The sequence below is a fragment of the Melospiza georgiana genome, chromosome 4 (genome assembly GCF_028018845.1).
Source record: "Melospiza georgiana isolate bMelGeo1 chromosome 4, bMelGeo1.pri, whole genome shotgun sequence".
NCBI lineage: Eukaryota > Metazoa > Chordata > Aves > Passeriformes > Passerellidae > Melospiza > Melospiza georgiana.
The window spans coordinates 22269281-22289679 of record NC_080433.1 but is presented as its reverse complement, the minus strand read 5'-3'; the positions used below and the strand labels follow the sequence as shown (position 1 = coordinate 22289679).

The window sequence follows — 20399 nt, the reverse complement described above, 5'->3', positions numbered from 1 at the left end:
CCAAGTGGCGTGAGCAGGCCCTGCGGACACCTTTTGCAGAAGGAGCCCTGTTCCAAATGGCTGCCCTTGTCTCTCAGTGGGCCCGTGTGGGGTTTTTTTTACAGTACGCTGAGCGTGCTGGAACCCGCGCAGGGCTTTGGTTTGGGAATGTGGTGGTGTTCACTTTTAAACAGGGAGGCGCAGGCTTTCCTCTTAGTTCAGCTTAGCAACAAAAATACACTTGCACCCCCGGCTGTCTCGAGGGCACCTGAGGTAAGGGCGTGGAGCTGAGAACAGAAGCCCTGGCAGCACAGCCAATGCAGAGTTACTGAAAGGTTAAAGAGAGAGATCTGCTGAAACGCTACTGACACCTTGCCCAAAAGGTTTAGTGAGGTCATGGGACTTTCGGTGTTTTTCTTTTGTGCTGGTGATAGCAGTGTTGTGATTCAGTCAGTATCACCCATCGCTAGAGAGCACAGTGTACTGCAAAAGAGCTCTAAAGAGCCAACCCCCCTATTGCTCCACGCTTTATTGTCATGTCAAACAGCAGACTACACCAGGTAATGTTTGAGAGCGGACTTTGCCCTCTATTTATAGTATGATTTCATCTCTCTGAGTGAAGGTAAACACCAGGAGAAGCAGAACAGCAACACAGATACATCACTCCACCTGGACCTGGGATGCCCTTAAGACTTTCCTGGCTAAGTTTTTAAATGTATTAAAGTGTTTGCCTGTGTTTTGTCCGTGTGTCTTATGCAAACCACTTCTTTCAGCACTGTGCAGTAGACCCCCCCTTGTCTCCCCCCTTCAAGCACCATACAAGAGGTTTACTCATCTGTAAAGTGAACATTACAAAGCTTATCTTCCAACTCATGCCAAGGACTGTGCAGTGTTTACATTCGCACATGCTGGAAGAAAATTGCCTCGAAGGTACAATATAATAAAAGGTAAATTAACCTCTGCACTGTCACTGCTTGCCACGACTTTCTTCTATTCATCAGTTCTGATATTTCCATTCTTGTATTTACCACTTCAATAATAGTTCCTCTCTTGACACTTGTGAATTTTGCACATACAGGTAGCCTTGTGAGTTGCCTCAAGCTTAAAATAAAATACCCAAATGTCATCATAGGAGTCATTTCCATCACAAAGATAGCACACCAGGGCTGCCACTGCATTTCCTGATACAATAATAGTAAGCACCACTGAGCTGCTCTCAAATTACACCCCACTTCCCTTTTTTAACAATAATGTTAAAAAGTGGAGATGCCTTAATATTGAAAACCACGGCATCTATTATTAGCTGTGATGTAATACTGTCAGTGTAAATTTCAGAGAGACAGCAAAACAACATCTAATACTATGGAACTGTAACATCAATTAAAAACTGCTGAATTAAGCTAAAAAATTCTTATAATTAAGAAATCCAAACAACAACAACAACAAAAACAAACAAAAAACCCAAACAAACCCCCCTCCCCCCCAAAAAACAATCACCAACATAACAACTGTTTCTGTCTTTAATGAAATATTTAATACATTTAAAAAGTGAACTTCCTTTCATCTTTCCTCTGAAGTCTGATAGATGCAGGAACATAAAGGATTGACCAGCATGAAGAAGCAGGCTCACTCTTCTAGCTGTCAGCTGCCACAGCAGACATACCTTCTGGATAGAAGGAAGGCTGTGAAGGCTGCTCTCTTCTGCTGCCAGAGGTATTGTTGTGCTAGGAAATTTCCATTGCACGTGGCCATGCACGTGACACTGCATTTTGCAGCTGCTTTCATAGCTAAACTAGGGAATATTTAATAGCTCTGGTTATATGAATTATTAAATTAACTCTTTCCTTGTAGTTGCATCCTTGAAACAGCCTATTACTGTAGCATCATCCAGGAAATCATAATGTATATTTATTCCACTCAGATTATTTGGGGAATTAAGGCTCTTATGAATTTGCTGTATTCCAACACACTGCAAACTGTTTATTTCAGCTACTGTCTTTATGTATCTATTTTTTAATGGGTAATTTTGTCTTTCAGAGACAAATCAAGTATTACATGTAATTTGTCTTACAGAGTCTCCCTCAATGACTTTTCAGATCTCTGGAGCTCACTCTGTAGTATCTTATCGTTTTGTATCAAGCCCATCACAGAATGTTGGTGACCTTCATATATGGCAGGTGTCTTAATAATCTCTTTTTGGAAGGATTTTTGTATACGTAGATCAGGCTTCTTTGCACAGGAACTAAAACATATCTTCTTAGGCACTATTTTTCTCACTCAGCTCGCACTGAGTGAATTAGAGCTGTTGACCACAGCGTTGTTTTCATCGGCACAGGGTGCCCAGAGCAGCTGTGGCAGTGCCCTGGCAGCGCCCAAAGCCAGGCTGGACGGGGCTCTGAGCAACCTGGGACAGTGGAAGGTGTCCCTGCCCAAGGCAGAGGGCAGAGTGGGACGGGCTTTAAGATCCCTCTAACCCAAACCAGTCTGGGGTTCTGTGATTAAATTTTTGGGTGAAAATTTGCCTGCTTCCTCTGAACAGCATCCGTACAAAAGCAGCTATTCCTGCAGCTGTAGGGTGAGGAACATTTTAGCACCTGATAGGCTCAAATGCGAACCTGAGCTTTGGCATCCGAGTGTCCCTGGGGGTTTTATATTCTGGAAACATCCGAGAAGGTTTTGTCACGCAATGGCCTTTAACAAACCCCCATTTACTGATGGACTGATGTTTGCTAGGAACTTGTTTCCTGAGGATGGGGCAGGCCCAAGTCGCACACGCTTAGACTAAAACAGCCCCAGACAGTAGGGACAGCCCTGAAGTGGCTGGGCAGGGTTCGGGGATTCCCCGTCGGGGACTGCAGCAGGTTCCCGTCCCTCGGGGAAGGGCCGGCCCCGGCCTCGCCGGGCTCCGCGGCCCGCCCCGCACACAACATGGCCGGCGGCGGCCCCGCAGCCCCGCCCCGGGGCGCGGCCGGAACGGGCGGGGCGATGGCGGCGTCCGGCGGGGACGGCCCGGGCTGAGGGGAGCGGCGGCCGCGCTCCCGCGGGCAGGTGAGCGCGGGGCCGGGGCGGGTCGTGGGTGTCCGTCCCCTCCCCGACATCCCCCCTACACACCCACAGCGTCTCTACACATCCCCAGTCCCATCCCCTTCCTCCACAGCCCCGTACCTGTCCTACATACACACCCCACACACAGACACCCACATGTACACACCCCACACACATCCCCACATGTACAAACCCCACACATGCACACACAGACACAGACGCGCACACACACACGTTCCTTCCCCACACACAGACATCCACACAGACACGCACACGTACACACCCCACACATGCACACAAACACACCACCGCACACACAGAAATGCGCACCCCTCCATCACTCCAGACACACCCGCGCACACACAGCCGTGTGGCTCTTTGAGTCTTGGGCTCCTTCTCCTCCCTAACGCTTCGGGAATCTTGCAGCAGGCCCTCCTGGCCTCCTCTGATGGCACAGCCAAAGTGGATTTTCCAGTAGTAAACTTAATAATGAAGCACAGTTACATTTTGTACTGTTGGAAGGAAGCAGGGGTTGCTGGGTCGCATGCCGGAGGTGCAGCTTCACCCCTGTTTTGTGGTGTGAAGTCTGCCATCATCAGCACCACGGGCTCCTTAGAGTGGCTGTGATACCAACCAGGCTGCTTTTGGGTCTCAGATCATCAATTTGTACCAGAGCCAGAGGTCTCACCTGGGCCTTAGGCTGCTGCCAGGCTTCCCTGCTGCCCGTGGGAGCAGTCTGGGCAGGAAAGGCCCTGTTCTGGAGAAGTGACGGGCCTGCTGTACCTCTGTCACATGCCTGCTGTCTCTTGAGTAGGAGCTCTGGTGTTTCGTGAAGGATTTGACTTAATAGAAATATGTAGGCTACGGCTGTGTTATGCAGCTCTTCTTTGATGTTTTGTAAACTAAGGGTCTCAGCTGGCCAGAAGTTTGAATGTGTGTATCTTTTGTGATGTGAATGTGTGCATCTATCTTGTGCAATCTCATCGGGTTATCTAGAGTACCTCTTTCCAGATTAGAGGATTCCTCTAGAAAAGTAAATTGTATTAAAATTATATTATTTGTTGTGCATTCTTGTTTGTGGGTTTCGGCGATCAATTTGTACAAAATTGGAAGATTTTGTTTACAGGCCACTTAAACATCATCTGAGATTGATTAAATTCTCCAGAAACCAAGGACAAATTTTCAGTCTGCCTTTGATTCCTCTGTAGCAGGAAGGGTAGGTGAGGCACCAAGATCTCAAAATAGGAAAAGAATTGTTCTCCTGTGAATTTTTTTTTTTATTTCTGGTAGAAGCTGTCTCCAGTGTTTAGCTCTGGCTTAATTTCAGCTCACCTACCTGTATGTGAATTGCTCAAGGAGTCAGAGAAACAGGTATAATGTTAGGTTTGAATTTTGGCTGAACCTCTTGAGGTAGCTTGGAGATGTGAAGAATGTTGGTTTAAAGCCTTTTGAAAAGTTTACATTGTGGTTGGTTAATGCCATTGTAGCCTTTAATGCTTTTCCTTTTGAAGGGACAATTGTATCGCAGCAGACTAATCCCAGAACTTTTAAAACCACAACAAGGTGCTGTGTGGTATTACTGAGTCACTGATGATGGGTTATGCCAACTTCAGTACAAATAAATTAATTGTTTCATTTGCTTTTGTTCTGGTAATATCTGAAAGGCCCAGAGAAAGATCATGGCCCTGTAGAACTAAGGTCCACACACAGGAAGACAGACCCTGAGCCTTTGTATACTCTCTTCTATCTAAGCCTGATTTCACATTGCTTACCAACATGAATAAAAATATATGTGTTCTAAACTTTCTCAAATTGAAGTTTGTTAGTAAACATTTTGGCTTTGTAGGATTTGACAGGATAAATAGTCTGTGTGGGATTATATGGGTTATACCTCCCAGAAAGAAACAATAGGGGCCTGAGCTTGGTGGCAAATGTACATTTCCATGTCTAGTCCTGGAAAATGAAGACCCCTTGCATTCCAGTCCAACATGTTACTTGCAGAAATGGCATTATTATTAAATTGAATTAACATTCATTAATTACATTACTACATTTTGTAAAGGTGCTTTTATGTTTTAATTTACTTTTCAATGGAAAGTTGCGTGTAGAAGGGGCAGTAGATGGTGTTGCTTGTGGGTGTGTGATAACCCAGCTCTCCCCCACTCCTTTGCACGGGGAGTGTTGTTGTTGGGAAAGTAATGTAAGTAATAATAACAAATGTAGGGAAAATAATAAAAATATGGGGAGAACCACCCCCTACCCCCATTAGGTTAGTGAGGAAGTGGGATGGGATGCCCAGAGAAGCTGTGCTGTGTCTTTGGGGCTTTTCAAAGCATAAATGGGTAAAGCTCTGAGCAAACTGTCCACACCTCGTAGCTAACCCTGCTCTGAGCAGGAGGCTGAACCAGGAGACTTACTGCGGTCCCTTCCTGCCAGAATGGTCAGTGATCCTAACAAAAGGCTGACCTGGGCCAGTGACAGATCTAATGTAGAAAGTGACATCTGGTGTCAGGAGCTGAACTGCAGTTTGAAGCACTCAACTAACAGCCTGACAATCCTCCTGTAAAGGTTTAATGGCACCAGTTGCAAGGTCAGTAACTTCAGTTCCCTCCCCTGAAGTACTGCAAGTCTTGATTGTTGATAGAGCATGCAAGGGACTTCTCTTGGAATCATGGGTTTTTATTTTACAGGCACCATGTGATCCAGATGAACTTCTTGCTTCAAAAGAAAGCAAAAATATGTGTTCCTAAGTTAGAAACAATGCAAGGTCTGTATTGGTTCTTTAAACTTTACTCAATGTAGAATAGGGGGGTTCTATCTGTAGTATATTTAAGAGAAGGTTTTGTGCCTATTTATAAAAGATGGGGAGTGTGAAAACCCTCCCTGTAACCAGTGTCCTTGTGTGCAGTTCTCCAGCTGAGAAGTGCAGGGTTTCAGTCTGAGCCTAGGTGCTCTTTCCCTTGGGTTGTAAGCTAATAATACTTATGTGGAAGTGTTTTCTAGGTGCCACTTTTCTTCTGCTTTTACTTCCCTGGATCCTCCCCTATTTTCAACTTTAAAATTTTCTGTATGAACAGGTTGATTCCACTTTGGGATAATGGCAGGAAAAGTAAAGTGGGTAACTGACATAGAAAAATCTGTTCTAATAAACAACTTTGAAAAAAGAGGATGGATTCAGGTGGCAGAAAATGAAGACTGGAATTTTTATTGGTAAGTATGCTACAATTCCCAATTTCTTTTATCAGTGTTATAGAGGCTTGCCCGGTTACTAGAGTCCAATTTTCTGTAATAAACTGTACTTTTCTTCTCTTCATGATAATGATTTATATTCACACTAACTATTCAACATTTCAATACTGAGAGTGAATGAGAAATTAGACCAAGATTGTGGTAAAAGGAGGAGAGTAAATTATCTTTGCATTTGATGTTTGTCTAATATAAGCCCATGAAATGCTGTCCTAGAATGCAGTAATCTATTAATGGGCAGAAACAGTGCTCTTTAAATAAATGAAACAATTTGTGATGTTCCTTTCAAATGCATCAAAATGGCAGTTTGTGCTGCCAAATGTACCCTTTGTGAACCACTTATTTAAATGGACAGGAATCTAAATGGGCAGGAATCTGCTCATGCTTTTGGAATGCAGTTGGGAGAGTGGGGAAACACTCATGGAAATTGCTGTGTTGTTTTGTTTTGGGTTAGTTTTTTTTCTTTCTGAAATGATAATGTAGCAGATTGCTAGTATTCAGAAAATATTCTTAAATTTTTGCATTGAGCATCTAATATGGAAAATTCTTTGCGTTTATGTCCCTGCTCTTATCTTCTGTGAAAAGTGTAGTTGATAACTGATTTAATGACTCTGTCACTGCAGCACTTTCATCTGGTATATAACTCAACGACACAGGTGTTTTTAGCAAGATCTCTTAACCAGTTTTCAAGTCATATGTTTGAATTCCTTTTGTAATCCAGGTAGCAAGGCAGTCAATAAGAGGTTGGGTTTGTGGTTTTCCTGATGAGGAAAGGTGAGTTTCAAGAGTGTGAAGTAACAGATTTAGAAAGAGGATTCTGTAGCACTTGCGTACACTTCGGTCATTTTTAGGCCCTTCTGGGGATTGACCTGACAATCAACAAGCCAGAGTCCAGCAGGACCCACTTGTCATCTTTCTGTCCTCACTTCCTGCACCAATTTCAGTGGTTGTGGAGGGACTGATTAAACCTTCAGCAGGATTTCATTTGCTTTGTTAATAGAACTTCAGGATATGTTGGATTGTCAATGCAGCAAAATATTAAATATAAAAAGAAACGAGAGAGAAAAGATGAAGAAATTGGAGGGAAAATATCTCTGATTTGTCGTCCTGAAGTGTGTTTCTTGAGAGAAATCACTTGGTGTCTGTCTTTGGTTTCAGGATGAGCGTCCAAACAATCAGAAATGTGTTCAGTGTGGAAACCGGTTACCGCCTCTCTGATGACCAAATTGTCAATCATTTCCCAAACCACTATGAACTGACCAGAAAAGATTTGATGGTAAAGAATATCAAGAGATACAGAAAAGAACTGGAGAAAGAAGGAAGTCCTCTTGCAGAAAAGGATGAAAATGGGAAATATATTTATTTGGGTATGTTGTTCTTATTTTCAGCATTCAGATTTTTCTTAGAGAGTCAATAATTGGAAGAGAACCTTTTTTGTGTGTGAAGCACTGAACCTCTGGAGTGCTATGACATTAAAGTGGCTACCTTGAAGTGCTCTGTTCCTCCTTTGGGTTTGATGCATTTGGGGTTTCTCAAAAATTGTTTTGGAAAGGGAAAATTGTGGATTTAAGATACTTTGCAGTTAGGTTAGTGGTGAAACCAAAGGGCTCTGTTACTTCACATAAGAGAGGGTTACAGTTTCTTTAATTCAAAAGTGAAAAACTATTATGTGAAAATCTTACAATGGAGCAACAACTAAACCTTTTTGAAGGAAGGGTCTCTACAGAACTGAATGAACAAACACCTCAGAAAGGAAATCTGGGAGAAGTTGGGGAACTAATAATGACTGCTAAAATATAAAATAAAAAGCAAACCAGACAAAAAAAAAAAAAAAAAAAAACAAAACCCAAGAAACTCAAACCCCAAAACTAAACCAAGAATAGATCAGGAACGAGGAAAGCAAGAGTTGGTTTGGAGGTCAGAAAGCATTGAAGTGAAACAGAGTGAGATATGTGGAGTTGAATTACATCTTGGAAAAGTGAAATGAAAACACTTCATCCATGTAAGAAGGCAGGTCTTCAAGAATGGAGTTGAAGATAATTTAATAGCAAAAAGTGAAAAATGTTTTTCTTTAGGTTTCAGTAATCATGGCAAAACTGAGTGTGTGGGAGCAAAGAAAAATAAAAGAAGTTCAGAATAAGATATAATAAATAAGAATAATGGGAGTCACGTGGAAATAAAAATTATGCAGCCAAAGGGGGGTTTTGCCTGCGCAGAGCATGATAAAGAATGGTGGAAGCTGATCGAGGAAATTGAGAAATTTTAATTGTTTTGTTGAAATGGTATCTAATACTGCAATGGCACAGCATATAAATGGAAGAAGAAAATCTATTCACATGAATTAGAATCTATTACTTTGAAGTTAGCATCGTGCAACATTTTGCAATTGTTTAAGTAAAAACTAGTATATAAATGAGATAAAAAGCAACATGACTGTTAATGAAGGTGGATCATGCCAGACTGGAAAACTGAAAATACAGAACTTTTCTTTTTTAGTCTTTATGTCCCAGTAGCCTTATCAGGTAGAATGTCTTTAATTGTGCACCCTTTTTTCCCCCTTAATTCAGATTTTGTTCCTGTGACTTTTATGCTTCCTGCCGATTATAATCTCTTTGTTGAAGAATTCAGAAAGAATCCCTCCAGCACATGGATTATGAAACCTTGTGGCAAAGCTCAAGGAAAAGGAATATTTCTAATCAACAAACTCTCCCAAATAAAAAAATGGTCTCGAGACAGCAAAACATCTTCGTAAGTTCTTGAAACCAAACCCTTTATTGTACTTTCTGTAATTAGGGGAACTGCATCAACATGCTGATTGTCTGATGCATGGGAAAGGTATGCCGTTATTATTATGATTGCTTTGTCATTTCATAGTTGGGTTTGCATTTAATCTCAGTTGTTATCTGGCTTCCTCCTTCAACAGGTTATAATGCAGCTTGTTTTGGTATGAGGAGGTACACAGAACTGTTCAATTAATATTCTTTATAAAATTACTTTCAATGTTGTTGGAGAAAAACTTGCACAGAAAGAAATTGTTTTGCTTCACGGTATTAAATAACAGGAAGCAAGAGAAAAAAACTTCCCCTCAGCAATTTCAATAATTGTTTAATATATATTAAATCACTTTTTAAATTGGTACAAAAGAAGAATGCATTTCTATGAAATAAATGTATTTTCCTTTTGGAACACAAAATAATATACCTCATGTTGATGATCTCCTTCCAAATGGGTGAAATAGGTCAGCAATTTTATGTTTTTCTCTGACTAGAAATTTTGATCACACAACTAATGGTTTTTCCTGTGACCAAGTGACTGGCTAAATATCATTTGAGAATTTTTCCCCCTGTCTGATTGCAAACTGAAGAATGTCACAATCTGAAAGTTATATTAACTTTTCACAGTGGTTTGCAGTTGCACACCAAGCAGAAATGCAAATATTCCAGTAGTACAAGACCTTGAATAATGAAGGTAATGCACTACATTCTTTTTGCTTGTCTGGACTTTGCCAAGCTCTAAATTCTCTTCAAGGGAAAAAGGCTGGCTTGTAGAGCTGCATTGTGAATGGCTTGGTCAGCTACTGTGTGGGTTTAAATGGGTAATTGGTCTTGGTCATCTCTACAGTATTTTCAGCTTTTTTTTTTTTATAAAACAAGGCCTGATGCCAAGTGTGTATTATTAACCTCCACAACTTTATACACCGTCTTGGCAAAAGATGCAAGATTTCAGTCAATTTGAAATTTACAGAACACTTCTAAAGAAGCAAAAGACTTCAAGGATTGTATTGTTGCAAATGTCATACTGTGAGACATATTTTGTGTCTTTCAGGTTTGTGTCTCAGTCTTCCAAAGAAGCCTATGTGATTTCACTCTACATCAACAATCCCTTACTAATTGGTGGAAAGAAATTTGATCTTCGTCTCTATGTTTTGGTGTCTACCTATCGTCCACTGAGATGTTACATGTAAGGTTGCTTGTCTTTGTATTTTGTTTAGAGATAATGTCCAGTCTAGTCAAAATAATGTTGTGCATGTTGCACAAGAAGTTTAACCAGTAACTGGTATCCTAGGATGCTCACTTCCTTGCTTCTCACAGGGATTTAACACATTTTAATGACTTTTTGCATTTAAGGTACAAGCTTGGGTTTTGCCGGTTTTGCACAGTGAAATACACACCAAGTACAAGTGAACTGGATAACATGTTTGTACATCTTACAAACGTTGCCATTCAGAAACATGGGGTAAGTGTGCTGATTTCTTAGATGCTCTTTGGTAGCAAGACTGATTTTCTTTAATTGTCCCAGAAACTTGGAATCAAAAGGTTTTGTCATACTCCTCATCATCTTGCAATTAAAATACTTCACCTTGCACTTACAAATAAATACATTTTAGAATGTAGACATTTTAGAAAACTACAAATCAGAAGTCAAGATAATGAGTTGCAGCTCTGTAATTGGTGTGATATTTTTAGTAATGACTCACAGTAGTTGAGAGCAGGGGTCTCCTTTAATTTAAAAGGCAACATACTCACTTATGAACTAAACAATGAAATTTATGAGCTCGGATCATGTGGTTATGTACTTTATAATAGTGGTTTAATATCCCCATCTTCATTTCTCCTTCCCTCTCTCTCTCTCTGGCAGTTAATTCAATTTCTTCTTCCCAGCACTTATTCATCACAGGATTTTCCAGCTTCTTCCAGTGTTTCCCCAGCCTCCTGCCCCTGCCTTCCTTCTGTGGGAAACCAAGGGAATGTGCAGTTGCAAACTTGAGATAAATAAGTGCTGCCTGGCCATCTGGTGGCTTCCTCTTGCATGGACAAAGCTGGAGCTCTGCCTGCAGAACAGTTCTGTCCTGTAATTTGCCATTGATGTTGATGTGCAAATATGAGAGCTTTGACAGCCCTTCCTTATGTCAAAGCAGGCTGAAATTCAGCAGTGGGGAGGGAAGGTTAGTGGGGCAGGGGTGACATAGATGGGGATAAAGTGTCACTTCCCAAGCCTTGTTCCTTCAGGGAATGACTTGATAATGACTGTCCCTTTGGTATTTTTAGCAGATGTCTGTGATTTACAAACCATGCCTCTGGTACAGTCATTACAACTCTATTGTTGCACTTCCTAATGCCAGAAGCTTTATTTTAATGGTATGGAAAATAATATGTATGGGCACACACACACACACTCCTGATTATATTAATGTAGGTATACACATGCACTCATACACAAGATATATACAATATATCTTAAATTGAAACCTTGCTTAATATGCCTTCTCTGCTAGTGTTCCATAAGATGTGCAGCAGAACTGTTTTTGTCTGAATATTGCTGCAACAACAATGTAAATGATAATGTTGATAGTTCTTAACCAGGGTAAGTGGTCAAATATGCCATTTTTCAGTACTACAAACATTTTATTGTTCAGTTGCTGCTTTGTGAAGTGCTTCAAACATGTTTTGGTTTCATGGGGCACAGTGAGAATTACTTATGGTGAAAGCAGGTCCCATACAACTTTTAGAAAAACTCCTGGTGGTGTTGCCAGTAGCAGAGAAAATGTGAGGTGTGTGGTACATTGCCTGCCTTGTTGTTATGCACCCTTCCATCTTCTGTACCAGTTAAAGAATGGTCTTCAAGATTTTTCCCAGATAAGAGAAGGGACTGTGATGGTGACATCACTTAGAATAAAGGACAACAGAAATGAGTATAGAAGTAGCAGCCTAAGAATGTGGAATTATTACTAGAATGTTTGAAAAGCTTTTTATAAATTGTAAACCACTGATATCTGTTCAGTTTTGCAGAAAGGCAGAAGGAAAGTTTAATGTATGCTACCCATCCTATTTGTTCTGTTTTAAATGTGCCTATAACTTTGGAGGCTTTTAGACTGTACAGCTTTTAGTCTTCTAAAACTGTACCTAATTTGAGCTGTCAGTAATTTATAAAAATTATGATGAGGTGCTGGAAATTGTGTGTGTAATACAAACAAAACAACAATAATTCTTATACATAATTATTTTCACTTTGTTTTAATGTCTTTAATGAAACAACTGTAATTATGTAAAGCTCTACCCAGTTGCAATCTGTTTTCACTTGAGTACTTGATGTGAAGGGCAAAGAGGGCTGAAACTTTGATCTTTGTTCCCTTGCTGGAATCTGGTGTCATGACATTTTTATAATGGAGAAAATCCTGAGAACCATGTTTCAGATCTTTATTTGTACTGTCCAGTTCTTCAAATTTACTAATGGGGGAGCTATAGGAGAAAGCCTAATAATAAGACAGGTGCTTCTCTGACCTTGTCCTAGAGGACAGCAGAATTTGTTCTTCTGAAAGCTTTTTTATGCTCTATGCATTGTGTTTTGTAATTTAGCAGGCATACAATCATTAATTCTCAGAAATGCTCTGAGGAGAACACTTTATAAAGGGACAAAGCATTTGCCTTGGGAGTTCCTTGAGGGCTGAACATGTGCCTTTCCATCAGTATGAACACCCCTTGCTTTGCTCTTGTCTTTGCATTTAAAGAGAAATAATGCACAGCCTTGATAGCCTCTGAAAAGACAACATAAGGTATCCTCCTGTTTTCCCCTGTTCATTTTCAGTAATGCTTAGTGGGGTTTTGTACTGAATTACTTGAAAATTTTAACTTTTAAAAACAATTCAGGTGTCGTTTCACTATGTTCTTGAATGTGGCTGTTATCGGTAGCACCATTAAGAAGATACCAGGGAACAAACAAGTTGTGCTTTAAGTAAATAAACACAGACAAACACTTTCAAGTGCTGCATTTTACAACAGCTACCTTCAGTGAAATTCTGCTGTTGCTCATTAATCGTTTTTTCCTTATCCCCAGAGGAGCAAAATGTTCAGTTCTTTCCTTTCACATTTTAAAACTTCTATTTCCAAATCATAACTCATACTTTATATAAAACTGTCCAAGTACCCAGTTTTTTTTCTCCTAACAAAGATTTATTACTTTATTTATGATGTGTGATACAAGCATATTAAAGCTATAATAAAAGCAATTGTTTATGTGGAGGGCAGTTCAAAGTTGAGATGTTCATGAAGCTGCAAGAGCAATTAGCCAGGTTTGTTTTTAGAGCAGTACTTGTAAATATAAGGGGACTTCTTGTGGGGATGAGAAAAAACCTGCTGAACAACTTTGAAATCTTAGACTGAGTGAACTCCTTAACTCCTCAGGATGATTACAACCATATCCATGGAGGCAAGTGGACAGTGAGTAACTTACGCCTCTACCTGGAGAGCACCCGTGGGAAGGAAGTCACCAACAAATTATTTGATGAAATCCACTGGATCATTGTGCAGTCCCTGAAGGCTGTTGCGGTGAGTGCTGCCAGTGATAGCATTCCAGCTGCAGGCTTCCCAAAACCATTCCAGCTGCAGGCTTCCCAAAACCATTCCAGCTGCAGGCTTCCCATAGCCATTCCAGCTGCAGGCTTCCCAAAGCCATTCCAGCTGCAGGCTTCCCAAAACCATTCCAGCTGCAGGCTTCCCAAAACCATTCCAGCTGCAGGCTTCCCATAGCCATTCCAGCTGCAGGCTTCCCCTTCCCATAACCATTCCAGCTGCAGGCTTCCCATAACCATTCCAGCTGCAGGCTTCCCCTTCCCATAACCATTCCAGCTGCAGGCTTCCCCTTCCCATAACCATTCCAGCTGCCATCTTCCCATAGCCATTCCAGCTGCAGGCTTCCCCTTCCCATAGCCATTCCAGCTGCAGGCTTCCCAAAACCATTCCAGCTGCAGGCTTCCCAAAGCCATTCCAGCTGCAGGCTTCCCATAACCATTCCAGCTGCAGGCTTCCCAAAACCATTCCAGCTGCAGGCTTCCCAAAGCCATTCCAGCTGCAGGCTTCCCAAAACCATTCCAGCTGCAGGCTTCCCAAAGCCATTCCAGCTGCAGGCTTCCCATAACCATTCCAGCTGCAGGCTTCCCCTAACCATGGAAGTGAGCTTGCCATTCAAACCCCTGCATCTCTTTTCTGCTCTTTGAGTGATGCTGTTGATGCTGATTTCTGCATCTCTTGATTATCTTGATACCTCTTTCTTATTTCTTGATACCTCTTGAGATGAGGGAACTGAATCTTGGGTGGGTGAGTGGGTTGAGCTGTCTGTGGATATTTGCAGGAGTGAATAAATCTCTTTCCTTGAGGGATTTGTGAACTATTTAATATGACTTGATACTGCCCTTGTGAATAGTATTAAGTTCTGCCAAAATGTGTGACATCATTCCAGCAATAACAAATGTGTCAAACTAAAAAAACCTCTGGAGGACAGTTTATCAAAGCAAACCTAAGGCTATTAGCTCATCAGAGTTACATAATGTACTTTCACTACTTTTATCCATAAGTCACAGAGTTATCATGAATTTATTAAAAAAAAAAAAAAAAAAAAAAAAAAAAAAAAAAAAGAAGCAGCAGGCAGTTCTCTGCTTGAGTGACTTTCTAGTGTTGGGGGAATATTCTGTGATCACATTACAGGGCAGGTACCACTCTGGGATTCAGCTGGGGTAACTGAGTTGCCAAGGACTCTCCTGGTCCCAAGTACATTGTCTTGTCCTCTCTTTTGGGTTGGTCCTGGCACCGTTTAGAGCTGAATCAGCTCACTTGTGCACTGACAATTACTACCTTGCTTTATTGATGACTTGGTGTTCTGCCAGGGGAATAAGCTGAGTCACGGAAGGAGCAGATGAACACCAGAATCAGCACGAGAAACAGGGACAAGGTCGTGCAGCTAGGATCAGTGGGAGCTGGGGCAGCATGCCTTAACCTGGCCTCTGCTGTGCAGTCATATCTGAAGGTGCTTGGGGAAGAAAAGGAATATAATCAAATGCTAGCAGAACCTTAGAAGAGGAGAAGTGGTAAAAATTATGGAGCATGAAATCTGTTGTTCCTCTGTCCTTCTGACAATGGCACATGTAATTAGATTCTTGTTCCTCCTCCCCTCTTTCAGTCCCTGAAGAAATGAAAAGCTTCATTATTAGTTATGGGGAAAATATCTCAGAAACCTTGACAAAGTTTTCTCTAAAAGATCTAATGAGCTTCATGTAGAAGAAAGTATTATACCGTGCATACTGCAAATGTTTATATAATGCATATATAATGCATAATGCAGATGCTGGAAAGCTCCTGGTTCTCTAGGGGATGTGCATCTAAGCAAACTTGATTCCTGCTCTCTCTTGGCTTTAGGGTTATATTTACCTTGAGTAATTAAAATTTTTAAATGTATTTTGTAATTGTTTGACCTAAAATTTCTGCATAGTTACAGCAGCAGAATAAAAGAAATGTCTTTGAATTGCTTTTCTAAAGTTTAAAGAATTCACAGTTATATGAAGCTGTAAATTTTCAAATTTTCTGTTTTCTTCTGATGCATGCAGGCTTTAAATATAGTTATTACTTTTGCAAAGTATAAACCCACTTATTTTCACTATGGAAACATAATGGAAAATTAACATAACTCAATACTTGGCATCAGTGCAATCATTAGTATTGAAATATTTAGATCCAGCCTCAGAAAAAGAGGCAATGCTGAACCTACTAGTTAGCAAGCTTATATTTGAGTTACAATACTGAAAAGTGTTGTAGAAGATTCATAATGTCATGACATGTGATTTCTAGCAAAGAAAGTAGGTAATTGGATTACTTACTGAAGAGTAGATTTTAATACATACTACTGTCTTTTCTTTTTCCCCAGCCTGTAATGAATAATGATAAACACTGTTTTGAGTGTTATGGATATGACATTATCATTGATGACAAGCTTAAGCCCTGGCTAATTGAGGTAAAGTTCTATAAAATACTTCCTTCTATAAAAGTTCCATCCTTCTATAAAGTTCTATAAAAAACTTCCTTCTCATTTCACGGAATAAAACTAAGTAGATTTTAATGTAGTCTTTCCTCTTTTTAGATAGTATTTTTTGCTTATCGGGTAAGTGGATTAAGAAAAACACTGGAAAGTGACATAGTTCATGTGATGACTAAGCTACCGTGGGCTTTTCTTTCATATTTTTTTGGTGTTTCTATTTGTTTGTGGCTTTCTGTTTTGGTTTCTAACTCCAGTGCATCCATGCAACTGCACTTCAGAGGCAGTGTGAATGTTAGCAGCCCTGTTAAATACCTGATCAGTACCTAAAAAATGGTTATCGATTTGATGGAGCAAATCATCAAATTTAATTTTTAAATGCTGTCATGGCCTTAATGTTACAGAGTAAGAGGAAACAAAAGGGGCATACAAAGTATAATTAGGATATTTGGAAAGCTTTTTTATTTTTTACATAAATTTCTCTTTCATTTATATACTTTAGCTCTGTATGTTCAATATAAATTTTATCCATCCCTCTTCCTTCTCAATCTAATTTGAAGTGAGCTTCATAAAAAAAAATTCTGTTTATTGCTTTGATACTACTTCTCCAAAATAAATGTGGAACAAAGCTATGTTAGATGAATATGTTAGGTTTAATTAAAACAAGATACAATGCAGTGCTTTGAATAGAGAGCATTCTCCAGCTCACAGTATAACAGAAGAACTCAGGTAAGAACTTAGAGAAAAGTTGTTTTCCAGAAGAGAGCCACAAATTTCTGTGTGCAACAGTGGCTCATGTAAACTGGGCAAATTTTAAGGACTCAAATGTATGGGGTCTGTAACCATGTAAACAGAAAATTAAATAAAAATTCTGCCTTGTCTGATTGACCCTGGTGAATATCACCTCAACAGAAATCTGCAGGCTGACACTGCAGCCACTTAACTGGTGGTACTTTCCTGTCTAAGTAAAATGAAAAATGCCCAGTGGGGAATTCCTTCCAGTGCCTGAGGAACTGAAAGATGTGCTTTGAGCCACCAAGGCTCAATTTCCCGTATGGAACACACAGACATCACACATGCTGTTTGGAGAACACTCCAAAACTGATACTGACTGGGTTTTTTCCCCTTTTGTAGGTTAATGCTTCCCCTTCTCTTACTTCCAGCACCGCTAATGATCGCATCTTGAAGTATAATCTTATTAATGACACGCTTAACATTGCTGTGCCTAACGGGGAAATTCCTGACTGCAAATGGAATAAATCTCCACCAAAAGAGGTTCTGGGCAATTATGAAGTCTTGTAAGTTTTATCAGTGTTTCATAGAAAGGCCAATGTTTTTCTTTCACCTCACTTTTTTTTTGATGTGTAATGTAGACCAAAAAGATAAGGTAAACTTCATTCGGATATGAAAAATGGGCACAAAGTACCACTTCATTTCTTTGGAGCTGCATTGGAGGTGGGAGTGCATTAAAGGAGAGTTCCCTTGCCTCATGTCCAGAGACAATGTTGCCTGATAAGCTCCTGCTTGCACCTTCTGAGCTTCTAGCTCTAGAACTGAGGGACAGAAGCAAAGAGAATGTTTGTCTTCTACATGTGCAGAACTTTAATTTTATGGAAGATAATATATACATGGTACTTAAACAGTTAAAATAGTTGGTTCTGGTTTAAAAGTTATTTGATGCAAATTTTCTCTCAGTTCATGGAAATAATGCCTCTTGAGTCCTGTGAATAATGAATGTAATAATAAATCATAGAATTGTCAGATATTTTTTAATTTCCTTGATTGGTATTATAAGGAGAGAAATTAAGGAAACTGAGACTTTTTATATTGGAATGTCTGTAAGATTTATCTAGGATGGATTGGTTTTATGCAGAAGAACACTGATTTGAATACCATATTGCTGACACAGTTTCTTATCTTTTTTGAGAAAATGTTTGGATAGTTTCTCTTAGCATTAGTGGTGCAGTCGCTCAGTATGTCAGGAATGCCCTTTATGTACATAGCTGATCCACTAGTTCTTGCTCATCTTAAATATGTTTTCTCTGTACTAGTAAAAGCAGTTAAATATAAGTGGTCTGAATTAGGATTTAAGATTTAATGAATGTTGTACACATGGTAGCTATGAATACCTATAAAACAGTATAACTAAGTATATTTTATGATTTTCCTACAAAATTCTTTGGTATTATCTTCTGTTAATTACAATTACCTATTTATAGCCAAATTCTGCTTGGAATTTGCATAGCAGTTGAAATGTCAGTTTATGCTGAGGTTATCTGAGGCTATAATGGAGTTAGATATCTACAGAACTACTCATCATTGTGCTTAAGTGTTACAAATACATATCATCAGATGCATTTTGTTTGATCACATGGCTGTTTAGTTCACCTCATTCTTTCCCTTCTCTCTTTGTGATGCAACAGGGGAGTTTTAACACTGCAGCTAACAATCCTCCCTTTGAAGCAATAGCTCAGGAGTTATTTGAACTGGCAGCAGGCTCATGTTCTGCTTAACCACAGACCTGCCGAAGTACATGGTGAACTTCACAAGCACAAAATTTCATAAGCTTGGGAGTTTAACTAAAGCTGCCAGATGACTTGTTTCCTTCAAACTGGCGCTGAAGATATTTCTGGATGATCTGTATTGTAAAATTATAGATTCATAGACTCATGGCTGCATGTCATGCTATGCCTGCATGAAGCCGTATGCAGAGCAGCTTGTATCAAACTCCAGTTCTAGACAGTAAGCAGGATAGAATGTAGAAGTAGAATGTACAGGGCCCAGCTGTTTGTGTAGCAGCACGAGGCACTGAAGGGGTTTCCTCTCCTGCAGATACGATGAAGAGATGGCGCAGAGCGACGGGACTGAGCGCGACCTGCGGGGCCGTCCTGGGCAGCCCACGGGGGTCAAAGGAAGTCGTGCAAGAGATTCAGGAAAGCCTGTCCTGACCACCTGGAAGTGATGACAGAAAAAACAGCTGCACTCTTGGTAGGAGGACATCAAGAATAACTTGAGGTTTTGGAACAGATTCCTATGTTTTGCTACATTGCATGTAGGAAATACTAATGAAGACAAAACAGCCTTTGAAAAGTGAAACAAACGCTCAAAATCCAGGAACTGTACTAGACATATACTGACCTGATAATTATTACAATAGATATAGAGTGTGTATGTATATACAGTTCTGTTTATATGATTTGTATAAACTAATTCTCAGTAATGATCAAGAACTTTATTTGTAAAGTGGCAACTCAAATGCATATTCTGAAAGAATCTCCTTGCTGTTCTGGATAGTATTTATTTCCTCTAGTAGCCTATCCCTTCCTGCCTATAATAAATGAGCTGTGGATTCTATAAAAGGATGATGGTGGTAAACATTAATTTTTTCACAGTGATGGTTCATATTCTTGTAGTAAAAGAAAAGCAACTAGAAAAAAATAGCAGTACATGTACTTGAGGCTGTTGCCAGTTAATACAGCTATTGATTTATAACCAGTATTAAAAAATTGAAAAGCAAGTTCTTATATGCTGAGGGTTGGGGGTTTTTATTTCCTTTAAGTGTTCTGAGCTCCTAACTCTTTAAAAGTAGGAAGTTTTATGGACTGAGGTAGTATTTCAATGGTATATTGATGGACTGTTTCACTAGCCATTAATTTTTATTTAGAGATAGTGCATGTCTGTGAAAAACCGACAGAACAAAGATACTGTGATAAATTTCACTGCTTGAAGCTGATGATAAATCTTTATTTACACCAGAAACTCTCAGTGTATTTATGGATGTATATAAGCCAAATATCTGTATATTTTTGTATGTTTAATTTACAAAGATATTGTTGCACATGGCAGTCTATTTCTGGTAGCTATGTTAACAGTTGTGATGATTAGCTACCAAAACTAAGATGCAAAACTTAGCTACCAAAACTTAGGAGCAAAAGATAAAAATGGATATTTCAGTCTTCTAACAGCAAAGCATATGAATAAAGTAGTGGGGTCTGTGATTGGCTGTTGCTTCCGCTTGACTTCAAACAAGATATTGGGTGGTTATTTATAAATGCATTGGTTGGGTTTATTCTCCTCTCTCCCTCTCTCCCTCCCTCCCTCCCCCTTCTTCCTTTTTTGTTTTCTTTTTCGTAAAGTTTAACTCTCCCAAAGTTTTTAGTTTCTTGAACATCTAAACCAGACCACCTGCAACTGCACCATTTCATCTGTTTTGGAAGATCCTCCTAGAAGAGGGCAGCAAACCATGGTCTCCAGGACAGCTGAACACAGTCTGGCCAGAGCAGCTTGTGTTGGGGAGGAAGGGCAGGTGTGGGCTGGGCTGACCAATA

General features: G+C 40.0%; 1 protein-coding gene across 2 annotated transcripts; it reads left to right on the top strand.

The window, feature by feature from the left end:
* The first annotated feature begins 2961 nt into the window (after positions 1–2961).
* TTLL1 (TTL family tubulin polyglutamylase complex subunit L1) lies at positions 2962–20069 on the top strand. Of its 2 annotated transcripts, XM_058023510.1 has the most exons (11): positions 2966–3027; positions 5715–5791; positions 6102–6234; positions 7429–7637; positions 8838–9018; positions 10096–10230; positions 10398–10506; positions 13452–13595; positions 15964–16050; positions 17206–17369; positions 18904–20069. In XM_058023510.1, exons 3-11 carry the CDS (start codon positions 6122–6124, stop codon positions 19031–19033), a joined length of 1272 nt encoding a protein of 423 aa, XP_057879493.1. In that variant the 5' UTR covers positions 2966–3027; positions 5715–5791; positions 6102–6121; the 3' UTR covers positions 19034–20069. The 2 variants fall into 2 exon arrangements, with proteins under 2 accessions (XP_057879494.1, XP_057879493.1); XM_058023511.1 differs by lacking the exon at positions 5715–5791 and having other exon boundaries at positions 2962–3027.
* The last annotated feature ends 330 nt before the right edge of the window (positions 20070–20399 follow it).

Bases quoted from the DNA above. Each gene is read 5' to 3' on its own strand.
- TTLL1 (XM_058023511.1), top strand. From the start codon at position 6,122: ATGGCAGGAAAAGTAAAGTGGGTAACTGACATAGAAAAATCTGTTCTA. The intron at 6,235-7,428 runs GTAAGTATGCTA...CTTTGGTTTCAG, and splicing joins GAAGACTGGAATTTTTATTG to GATGAGCGTCCAAACAATCA. The intron at 17,370-18,903 runs GTAAGTTTTATC...CCTCTCCTGCAG, and splicing joins CTGGGCAATTATGAAGTCTT to ATACGATGAAGAGATGGCGC.